We start from the raw sequence: 12,375 nt of genomic DNA, 5'->3' as shown, positions 1-12,375 counted from the left end.
GGGAGCTGAGGGATTTACCGTCCAACAAACCTTTCTGGAGTTCACCCTTCTGTTACTGGGAGGTGGTCTGATTTCCATTTGGGGAGTCGGGGCAGCAGTGTGTGTTACAGCTGCTGTGTGTGAGGCTTCAGTTGCAGAGATTCTATACCAGGGGGGCTCAACTGCACTCCTCAAGACCCCTCCAACAGGTCAGGTTTTAAGAATATCCCAGCTTCAGCACACCTGGCTCAGTCTTCGACTGCACCACCTGCACCACCTAAAACCTGACCTGTCGGGAGGATCTTGAGGACTGCAGTTGAGCCCCCCTGTCATAGAGGCCCCAAAAACTAAATATCTGTATATTTAAAAAAATATATATGTATATTTAAAACAAAAACTAGATGTCTGCTCTAAAGCTTCTTACAACTACAAGGAAGAAAACCCAACTCAAACAAGATTTGGCAGAACTTCTGGTGTTCAGCGTACCTGCCATTAATTTGTGTTCCCCCCTGCAACGCATTTGCACTGCATTAAGTCTTATGCTTCCATTTTTCGGAAATGTTTTTTTTTTGCCATTTGTCTTTGCTATAAAAGTGTGTTTGTTCATTTCCTCCGCAGCTGAATTCAGCATATGGACGCGGGAAGCCGGCGCCGGGGGCCTTTCCATTGCGGTCGAAGGCCCAAGTAAGGCTGAGATTTCATTTGAAGACCGGAAAGACGGATCCTCTGGTGTGTCCTACATCGTGCAAGAGCCTGGTACGTCCGCAAAATACAAGGCGGGCAGTGTGCACGGCGCTTATTTAGTATGCAATGAGGATGCTTGATAAGTCAGACTCCTTGAAGCGAGGGAGGTATAGTTGATTCCAATTAGTGAGCCAATATCAATGTCCTCATCTGTTTAGAAATGACAGCAACCGCGCAACCCTTTGCAACCAGATCCGCTCGTTGCTAGCATCACCCTTTCAGGTTGTGGTGTTGCCGGACACTTCCCCTTATTTTTTCCCCTTGCCTCCATGCATGTCCTTGAATGCTTTAATGGATCCCAGATGGGGTCCTGTGCTTCTTATTGCACAGTATAAAGTGGTATGTTCATGTTGGAAACGGTTTATTTCTAACTGGGTTTTTCTTCTTGTTTCAGGTGACTATGAAGTGACCATCAAATTCAACGATGAGCACATCCCACACAGCCCCTACATGGTCCCCGTCATCGCTCCTTCAGATGACGCTCGCAGACTGACTGTCACAAGCCTTCAGGTGAGGCACAGAGAAACCTCTCGGAAGTTGACCACATATTCACTGGCTCCTTGTTCTCAGAGTCTGGAAGAGGTTTACGTACAGTATGTGGAAAATCCATGATGCATCTGTCGTCTCCTTACCTAGTCCTGGAAACTCTTAGCTGAAGGTTCTGAGCTTTAACCAATGGGAGCTTGACCGACAAAATCCCACTGAAGAACAGCTGAAAAAATGCAACGACTCAATATTCAGAAGCATTGATTATATATAATCAATGCTTCTGAATATTGAGTCGTTTCATTTTTTTCAGCTGTTTTTCAGTGGGATTTTATATATTAGCATGCAAACAAACTGTGCATCATATGCCAATGATGTCTTCATATAACCGTTTAATATTCTGCTTAATATATTCCTTGTCTGAGGTATACTGTGTTGATCCCATCCCATCATGTAAAATAAGCATGTTGAAGTATAAAGCAAATGCATATAAAGCACACAGGGATTTGTAACTTGGAAATTAAGTCTGTGTCAATTTAGGGGTTTAATCTGTAATTTCCCTCACAAAGTTACAGCAGAGATGTGTTTTTTATTAAATGCATTCAGGAACATATTGGGTTTCAACAAGGACATTAATTGGCCACTCTGATGTGGAAATGTTTCATTTAAAGACTTGACCGGATTTCACCACGGATGCCTTCGCACACTACCTGGCTACTCTGGAGTTATATAGGAGTGGCCAGCACCAGTCCTCAAGGGCCACCAACAGGTCAGGTTTTCAGGATATCCCTGCTCCAGCACGGGTGGCTCAGTCACAAGGACTGAGCCACCTGTGCTGAAGCAGGGATCTCCTTAAACCTGACCTGTTGGTGGCCCCTGAGGACTGGAGTTGGCCACCCCTGTTTTGGGGCATCCCAAGTTGCTGGCCCCTGAGTTCTTTTTGTTAGCACTTCATGGACCGTACAGTTAAAAGCGAAAGAGGGAGATAATCACACTACTTGTCACGTTCCCCAGAAACCATTGTCTGTTATGTAGCCAGCTGTTCATTCTGCCAGAACTGGGTCTCCCTCTTGGTATTTAGCTGGAAACATTGGAAAGTTAAATGGGGGAAAAAATATTCACATTTGTTTTGTTTGATTATGGACTCCAGTATTATATTATGTTGACTAAATGAGGTGGTGTAATTTATGAAAAAAAAGTTTTTAAAATCTCACTTAACCCCTTCAGTGCCCTAATGATGTACGGTGTATGTTAACAGAAGTGCCACGCCAGGGGCCCTTATGACACCGTACATTATTACCCACTGCTTGCGTACCACACCCTTCCCCTTAATACCCAGACCAAGCGCCGGAACTCAAAACTGATCACGTGATCACTCGGAAGCACGGTCACGTTATCCGGAAGTGCCAGAAGGTCCATGGCCAATGTGGTGGCACGACCCTCAGGCACTGAAGGGGTTAACCCAGTCTGCTCAAAAAGCTGTGTAATGCAGCAGGCATAAGCTTATAGGGGTCATGTTACAATAGATAAGCAGCAAAAAGTGACACCCTGTGTGTGCTCATTTGCATATCAGTACCCAGAATCCCTGGCTGCAGTGGAAGCACTGTATCGCAAGAGATGATGGGGAGAGGCAGGGTTGCAGACCTCGCTGAGATGTCACTCACTGAGAATGTGCTCACGTGTTGTTTTCACCTTGGCTATATGATGTATGATGGAGGGTTTGTCAATTTATTTTACGCAACATAATTTTGTGACCTTAGAGTGAAATTCAGTATTTAACAAAGCAATTTGATGCAAGTCCCTCACACACTATATACGTGTATTAAGATGTAGGCATACAGTATATTTTCATTTTAAAAGTCACAGAAGATGTCTTGTTTCTGGATTTATGAATCATTTATTAATGGGACGGTTAAGCAGGAGATAAAAAGAACCATGTTTTTGAAGGTTAAAACATAATTTGGGATCGTATATATTTTGTTTAACTTTGTTGAACTTGTTTTTGGCAGGTAGACATAATTAGGTTAACCTTCATGGCCTACCCATTCATTGCATTTTATTGAGTTAGTTCTGTGTCAACATCGAATTTTTGGAGAACACAGGGTACCCTTTTAAAGACCAGTTTGTTTTGTTTTAGTGTAAACGAAACCCGCAAATACCTTGTGACAATCTCCGGGGATCTGTAAAGAAATGAATGAACAGTGTAGTCGCTTGATAAAATATTAGGTTCAATAATGCTCTGGGGTCTTAAATGGATCCCAGCAGGTAAGCCAGCAAGAAAAGGCATTGTCACAAAAAGCAAAGCACCAAACTGATGTCATTTAATGGACCTATAGAAATATACGAGGAATTTATTCACCCGTGGCATACATCTGCAACATTGTTAGTGATGGGTAATGTATTAATAAAGAGAGCTGTCCTCTGAAAGACTGCCTAGGTAACCAAATCCTATACATTAACCCACGGGTGCTCAACTCCAATTCTCAAGGGCCACCAACAGGTCAGGTTTTAAGGATATCCCAGCTTCAGCACAAGTGGCTCAATCAGCCGCTCAGTCGGTATTACTACATCCCCCCCCCTTATTTCTTATTTGTAAATGTAAAGCGTGTGACAATGTATCATTCTACATTGTTACCTAAGCTGGCAATCGTTAGGTGCTCCTGTTATAACACTGTAAATATCCTGCTTGTGTGCCTAACGAAATGGCTGCCTTTCAGTTCCAATCAATCCTTCAGTCAGTGTAACTCCGCAGGTACAATGTATCCTGAGATTACTAAAGTAACATTGTCTATTGTTACAGTTAACAGCTCAAACTGCTGGGAACATTTGCAACAAATTATGACAAACAGGAAAGTGTTACAAGGATCTTGCACTGCTGGGGAGGTGGGTTAAAGCCTGCTATAGAAATCAAAGGATGCTTTAAAACGCATTAAAATGACGAGTTGAATAAAAAATAAACAAAGAAAAGAAACAGTCACTATCTAATACTACAGAACTCATTTTATATATATTCACATGTTTTTCTGCTTTAACCAATATTGTTATGTTTAGAATGAAACCACCCAAAAAACGAGCAAGAAAATACCAAATATAAGCAAACAACCGCAATGCCGCAGGCAATATAAAATGGTCTTTGAAGTGTTGGGAATTATTTGCTTTTTTAAATATTTAATCCTGTTACTACCATAGTAATGTGGCTACTGTACATTTAATTCCCTTTCCAATAAAGACCTGCCGCGTTACACCGGCTGGAACACATCGCCGATAAAGAACATTCTTCATTAACAGCGGACCTCGGCTTTCCCTGCGAGTTACAAACACTTCTTCCATCAGACCTCCCTTCTTCTGTTTATCTTTGTCCCATAACAACCACACACAGCTTCCTTTCCATTACACTCCCTTGCCTGTTATACGTTTCACAATGTGCTCCTTTTTGTGAACGTTAATATATGTTAAGAAGAGGTCGTGCTCTGAAGCTGGTGGCAGGTGGAGTGGGAAATGTTAGGAAGTACTTCACTGAAGGGGTGGTGGATTCGTGGAATAGCGTTCCAGCAGGGGCGGTAGGGGCTAATACAGTGAGGGAATTAAAACATGCTTGGGATAGAAACAACTAAATCCTAAATAGGACAGAGAGCCCCTAGGATCAAATGGGGTGTAAAGATTTTACAGCAGACGGGATACGCCAAGTGATTCTATGTTTAATAAAAATGTAAAAAATCTGATTCATTTAATTTCTTTTCAGAATACTTTTCTTATATAAAAACCTGCTTCATTAATGGCGGAGAAGATGTACAGGGCATTTTGTTTTTTTAACCCAAATCACTGCAAATAAGTATTTTTTATCTTAAGTCTCTTTGTGGCCCCAAGAGAAATGATCTTGCTGTAATATTTGCTCAATGTGTCGCTTTGTAATTTGGGGTGTACCAGTCGCAGAAGTTACCCAACGTAATTGTAATGAGATGTATTTCTGTGTCTCTGCACCTTTTTTTTAATTTTTTTTATTGGCATCATAAAAACCACGAGGTCCACGTGCCTTACATCTCTCTAGCGAAGGAACCACTCCAGCAAATGATGCAATGCTTCAAAGCAAACCTCCCCCAGACTCCTAACGCAACTGCATTTCATTCTTAGGAATCTGGATTAAAAGTCAACCAGCCAGTATCCTTTGCAATAAGACTTAATGGAGCAAAGGGCAAGATTGATGCAAAGGTGCACGGTCCCTCGGGCGCTGTGGAAGAATGTCATGTTTCTGAGCTGGAACCAGGTAAGGAGTGTGGTCGCACTGCAGTTTACATTCATCAAAGCGCAGTAGCCATGATCACTTCTTACCAGTCATACACTTAAAGCTGCAGTTCAAGCTGTCGTTTAAAATATATATATATATATATATATATATATATATATATACACATTTCTATTCAATATGTGCATCAATACAATCTACACACTGACAAGTGATTAGCTAAGTTGCTGATCGATCCGTTCTCCTGTAATCGTTTGCTGAAGATTCGGCTCGGGGTTCACTAAATGCACCTTGGGTCCTCTTCTGCTGCACTGACAGCCAAAGTTCTGTGAGGAAGATCACGTGACCAGGCAGGCACTAGTTTCAATTAGTTCCCTGGTAGAGAGGGCAGGGCTCAAAAAGGTGACGCTGTTTCAGAAGGGGAAGGGGATGTGACTTTGTAAATGGTTGCTATAGGAACAAAAATGCTTGTTTCATTAGAATACATTAAAAATGTCTTTAAAATTGTTTATTTTTATTTTTTTAAATGCTTCAAATATGTTCTCGTAGTAGAGAACTGATTTATTTAAAAAAAACATGTATGATATTGCTTGAACTGCAACTTTAATAGCAGTTAATGAATGATAATGGCCTATCATAACTCTGTGAATATACCCCAGAATGAGTTATATATTATTCATAGCAAACACGTAGTTTAAACTAATAATTTTATTCCGTTAATACTCCATTCTAAACACAAGAACAATGTACTTTAATCCCAATATTGTTTGTCACTTTACGCATTAAATATAGAGCAGTAGTTTAAACTGTGATATCAAGGTATTTCTTATTTAGCTTGAACCTGGTATGATTGAAGAAGTAAGTAGTTCTCCATTTCATGGTTTTGGGGACATTTGAAGATTGCGGCTTCATTATGAAACGGTCCACTTTCCCAACCTGTGGGTGTCATTAAGACTTGCACGAAACCCTTGTTGCAGAAAGATGCCGTGACTCTTCCTCTTTCTGTTCTAATAATTTGAATAGGGTAAACCCATGGTTATTATATGATGTATTAAGGGAAGGTTTGGTTAAGCTTTAAAAGCACAGTGATTAGTAAGAGCAATTAATTCCTGAAACAGTTGGCATTGGTAAGGAGGCTTCTAAACATCTTAAAACAAAAACCCCACTACCTTTCATACTAAAAAGGCATGAAATAAATGTGTAATGTTTCCGCAGATAAATATGCTGTGCGTTTTATTCCACGGGAAAATGGCACCCATAATATAGATGTTAAGTTTAATGGGAGCCATGTTTTGGGAAGCCCCTTCAAAGTCAGAGTGGGCGAACCGGGACAGGAAGGAGACCCAGCGCTGGTGAAAGCCTATGGAGCCGGACTGGAGGGTGGAATCACTGGTAAGAGACCACAAAACCCTTCATTATTACCACCTACTACTTATAAACTCCCAATCCTCATCATGTGCCTTTGGGCTGTTAGTAGCAGGATTGTGTTTATTGAGGAAGGCGTTTTTTAAGACATTTATTGAATATCACAGGAACACACACAAGCATGGTCCGAACTATAGATATTTTTGTCAATCTCCACTAAACTTTAATCTCTGAGTTTAGCAAGTAAGTTTGGCAGGTGGTTGGCGACCTCTTCTGCACCGATGGGGCTACTCAGGCCTGTATTTACGCACAGGTCTACAAGGCCTGGATCTAGGGTGGCAAAATCGGGAGGCTCCGCTCTCTTCCCCATAACAATTAAACTGATTGCCGGTGGAGCGCGTGGGGCCTCTGTAAAGATCTCTTAACTCCTCCTGCAGCGTCGCCCTCCAGCAGCATCGCGGCGTCACTTGGCGACCCATTGTCATGGAAACGCGTCGCCTCGTGACATCGGAACACTGCAAGAGGAGGAGGCCAGGGCGGCGGTAAGGGCCTACGGGCCCTGGGATTACTGCAATGCTTTCTTTAGTTTGTGTTCTCGCTTTGTTCTTACCATCCAGGCCTTCATTATCTGTGTTGAGCGGACACCAGAAGGCTTTTTAGTGTTGATAGATATGTTGACAGCTTGATGTCCTGGAAACAAAAGCCAAAATCAGCAAAGTCACAATTTCTGTCTGTGTGTCTCTGATAAGACTTTTTCTCCGTTATCTCATGTTTTCTGTAGCTAGAAAAAAATTAAAGCCATCCGATTGTTTCAGTGCAGATGCTGTTATTCTGTAATTAAAAATAGACTTTGGACAGGCTCTCCACGTGGAGACGAGCTGGTGCGCTGAGCAGCGATGATATGCTTTATTCATCATTGTAAACTGGAGCTTTGTGAATTCTGGGCGACCTTGTGGTGTCAGTCACAAACCAGAACTGCTTATTTCTGGGCTTCTACACGCTGCTGCTGTGATAATTGTGTAGGACAAGGAAATAGCCGAGTATTTTAAGGACACTTCAACATGGTGTTTGATGGAGAGCGTGATGTATCAAATATGCTGCCAAGTTTAAGCGGACTTCACCTTTACCGACCTCAGAAATGTGTCCAGTGGACGGGTTGAATTCGTTTTATTCTCACTTTGTTGATAATAAGTAGTGGTTCTCTATACCCCCAAGGTACCATCACACTTCAACCAGTGGCCCATTGAGCACTTACATTTTCTTTCATTTGGCACAGCTGTTAAAGGATGTAATATTCATTAAACTGCTACATAGTATCCATATAATAGTTGCAGCCCATATATACTTGACCTCACTTGGACAATATATTTTGGCAGGTAAACAGTCCGAGTTTATCATCAATACGAGTAAAGCCGGACCGGGAACGCTTTCTGTTACAATTGAAGGGCCGTCCAAGGTGACGATGGAGTGTAAAGAAAGTCCCGAAGGTTACAAAGTCCTATACACTCCGATGGCTCCCGGAAACTACATGATTGGGGTGAAATATGGCGGACCCAACCACATTGTCGGCAGTCCATTCAAGGCAAAAGTTACAGGTGATTATCTGGTGTGCTGGGACCCTACGTGCTGCGTGTGTAGGATTCACCTCATTAGGAATAGAAATTACCTCCCGCAAGACTTGGCTGTGAAATCATTATGTATGATTTAATGACCAAAATCAGAGGAAGGAGGGGAATTATATATAGCAGGCGTGGCCAACTCCAGTCCTCAAGGGCCACCAACAGGTCAGGTTTTCAGGATATCCCTGCTTCAGCACAGGTGGCGCAATCAGTGACTCAGTCACAATGACTGAGCCACCTGTGCTGGAGCAGGGATATCCTTAAAACCTTACCTGTTGGTGGTCCTTGAGAACTGGAGTTAGCCATCCACGATGCATTGAAATCATGGTATGGTATCCATGGAAATGCTTGTCTATGTATTTAAAAACCACATTTTTTAAATCTTTTAAATCTGGAAAATAATGCTTTATAAAATAGCTATATTTATACTATGTTTGTAAGCGTGAATGTGAGCTTAAATATGATCTGTTTTCTAGCACATAATGTCAAATGCAGTGATAAATGAACACACTGTGTAATCACTAGATATTTGATATATTTACATGGTTTGTTCTTGCAACCTGGACTAATGTATTAAGATATCTAGAACTGGTCTCAAACTGCTTCTCTAGGCCTCAGGCCAGACCTAATCAATTGCATTACAGTCACCTGTGTGCAGGTGCACTGGGGACTCTCAAAACCGGGTGTGGTCACTGATCCTGGAGGGGAGCAGGCGGGAGGGAAGGGGGAGCAGGCGGTAGGGAACGGGGAGCAGGCGGGAGGGAGGTTTGAGACCCACTGATCTAAAACATCGCTTGGCCAAGCTGTGAAACAAATATTTGGGAGTATTCTTATTGTCATTAGCAGATACTAAAAATGCAGCGTTGAAATAACAAATCTATTTCATAACTATAATCGTAAACGCGCGTTGTGCTCATCTCATTTCCTTTAGTTGCTGTTTAGTAAAAAGTCCTTTAATAACATGGTCCTGTGTTCACAATTCTTCCTGTGGCCGTTACACAGTATCCTTGTCATACAACTCTCACCCAGGTCTTTTGCCCCCCTCTGTGCTGGAGGGGTGCGAAACGCAAGATGTTGCTCTCAGATACGATACAGACAAGGAAGGTACAGTAATGTCACCGGTCTGAATGGCAGTAACATTGTACCGACTTCCATGTCTTCTGGAAATCTAATCCCATTAACCCCTTACCTACAGCCGGGCATGGATCGACTTAATACATCGAAAACTCCTATGAAGCTTCAGCCTACTATTTGGGGTTTAACCAGTAACTTCTTGACCTGTAAACGTTGCCTTTGTACAAACTCGTGCCAATGTGGTGTAAACGTGTCTTATTTTAATCAAACATGTCTGTTAGATCGCTCACCCCCTGTGTCTAGAAGTTATATAACATTGTTATCATTATTGCAATTTACTATGTGTCTTCCACCATTTTTTCCTTTCTTCTAAATCAGGGGTGGCCAACTCCAGGCCTCAAATGCCACTAACAAGTCAGGTTTTAAGGCTATCCCTGCTTCAGCACAGATGGCTCAATCGACGAATGAACCACTGATTGAGTCACCTGTGCTGAAGCAGGGCTATCCCTAATACGTGGCCCTTGACGACCGGAGTTTTCCGCCCCTGTTCTTAGTGAATGAATCTCTTACTAAATGTACATTCCGTTATTTGTTAGGTCAGCGACTTGTGAGTGTTGGCAGCGTGAGTGAAACCTCTTCCATCATCGTACAGTCTGTGACCAGAGCTTCCACGGAAACCGTATACAGCGCGGTGCCACGGTTTTCCTCGGACGCCAGCAAAGTCACATCTAAAGGAGCAGGTTTAGCGAAGGCCTATACTGGACAAAGAAGTACCTTTGCTGTAGACTGCAGTAAAGCAGGTGAGAATGTGAACAGCACTGTGCTACTCCTTGCAGTGAGTTGCGTTCTTCCGGTTCTTCTGCTAGTTTTCACAGCTGAGCAGTTTCTACAGCTGGAGAATTTTTTGGAAGAATATTAATTAGGGGTCTGTGACTTTTCAAAAGCGAGAAAGCTAAATTGACACTTTATTTCCCATTGTCTTCTGTAAAGCAATATATGGATACAAGATCTTCTAAGAACAATGTCCCTATGGGTAATAGGCTCATCAAACGTGACATTGCAAATCTAGACAACATTACTGTACCCCTTATCGTGCGGTAAAGCGCACAATAGGGCGATTTTCCAACTCACATCTCCATTGTATTGAATTGCAAATTGCACAAGAACACGTTAAAACTCGCATGAGCGGAAACGCGCTGTCGTGCGATATCGGGTGTGTTGACTACACCTCTACATGATGTCTAATGTCCAATAATATTTCTGTTTGGCACAATCTGCTTCCTCCATCCTCTGTCCTGACTGTCCTGTATCATACCCTGCGGAGAATGACGTGTGTGATAAAACCTTTCAGTGCGAGGTTGAAGTATGATTCCTTGGGTAGGTATGAGGTCAGGCACAGGCAATTAAAAAGAATGTGTGCGAAGACTTTGAGAACCAAATGCTCCTTTAACTCTGTTACGATGTAGAACTCCTTTGTATATACAGGTTACTGAAAATCCCGCGTCTTGTTCTAGGTTCAAACATGCTGTTGGTCGGTGTCCACGGACCCACGATACCTTGCGAAGAAGTGTCCATCAAACACATGGGGAACAAACAGTATACAGTAACCTACCACGTGAAGGAGAAAGGAGACTATACCATGGTGGTAAAATGGGGGGAAGAACACATCCCAGGAAGCCCGTTCCACGTCACCGTCCCGTAACTTCTAACCTGTGGATCACCCCCCAAAAAATGTTCATTTTCATATAATTCGGGATAAAAAAAAAAACATCTCCAGTTTTTGATTACATGGAGCTCACATCTACATATGTTGGGAAAGGGGGAATCGTTGTGTCATTTATTTTTTATTTTGACTTTTTTTTTAATTTTTATTAGAGAAATGTAAATTGTATGCGAGGGTTAGGATGTTGCTTTGAGCCTCTGCTGCTGAAGGGTTTATTTATACTTGTCTATATTGTTAACCCCTGCACTGCCAGTGCAGTCGATTGTTTTGCTCATGGCCACTTTCAGCAGTGAATCAGAAGGAAAAACAAATTACATGAATGTCTTAAGTTTAAAAAAAACCTGAAGGGTATAAATGAGAGAACTGGAAATGACTCCATATGGTTGACCACACCGTAACTACTGATAACCCCGGTGTGTAGTCCAGACCGTGTCTGCATAATCATTGATTGTGTAGAGCAGGGGCGGCCAACTCCAGTCCTCAAGGGCCACCCACAGGTCTGGTTTTCCAGGATATCCCTGCTTCAGCACAGATAGCTCAATCAGTGGCTTAGTCTTTGATTAAGTCACCTGTGCTGAAGCAGGGATATGCGCTGTACCTGGCCTGTTGGTGGCTCTTGATTTGGCCATCCCTGGTATAGAAAAGTGATGAAAACGCTGGTACTTTTATATGTGCCTTTCCATACTTGATGGGCCAGTCTTGCTACCTAACATTAACATAAGGCTACTAAAAATGAGACATTACCACTGTCGCAAAACACTATGCTGTTTTCTGCTCGGCGCTCTGCAAACTGTTTACATTTTAGAAGAGGTGAATGGTTTTCAATGACATGTTTGTATTGCAACCAGCGGACAGTTTGCTAACTTAGTTCTGCAAAGTGCGCCCTTCATCCATTACTGTTCTTCAGGATCACCATGTTCTCCACTCGTTCTCCCTTCTTTTGGTAGAAGGAAGTCCAGCCACTTCAGGAAGAGAATGGCAAGTGCAGAATAATGTGTTCAATGTTTTTACCCTGGAGAGTCCTCGGTTATCATAATCATGAGACCTTGCTGGTTACTAAACCAGGGACTGTACATATCCTGGTTGTAATAAACCTGATGAAGACCCCTCATGAAGTAACAACATTGAGTAACAGCTTGCGT

At 42.4% G+C, this 12,375-nt stretch overlaps 1 protein-coding gene across 5 annotated transcripts in view; it reads left to right on the top strand.

Moving 5' to 3' along the window:
- FLNB (filamin B) overlaps positions 1-12,375 on the top strand; it is a 166,727-nt gene that overhangs the window by 153,427 nt on the left and 925 nt on the right. For all 5 annotated transcript variants that reach the window (XM_075574819.1, XM_075574814.1, XM_075574817.1 and 2 more), the window contains 7 exons: positions 598-735; positions 1,118-1,233; positions 5,341-5,473; positions 6,668-6,844; positions 8,194-8,412; positions 10,107-10,310; positions 11,025-12,375. The exon at positions 11,025-12,375 is cut by the window's right edge and continues 925 nt beyond it. In XM_075574819.1, the coding sequence (XP_075430934.1) occupies positions 598-735; positions 1,118-1,233; positions 5,341-5,473; positions 6,668-6,844; positions 8,194-8,412; positions 10,107-10,310; positions 11,025-11,212 (1,175 nt within the window). In that variant the 3' untranslated portion in view covers positions 11,213-12,375. The remainder of the gene's footprint in view (positions 1-597; positions 736-1,117; positions 1,234-5,340; positions 5,474-6,667; positions 6,845-8,193; positions 8,413-10,106; positions 10,311-11,024) is intronic.

Source organism: Ascaphus truei, chromosome 17 (genome assembly GCF_040206685.1).
Source record: "Ascaphus truei isolate aAscTru1 chromosome 17, aAscTru1.hap1, whole genome shotgun sequence".
Lineage (NCBI taxonomy): Eukaryota > Metazoa > Chordata > Amphibia > Anura > Ascaphidae > Ascaphus > Ascaphus truei.
This window is presented reverse-complemented; position numbering and strand designations above follow the sequence as displayed.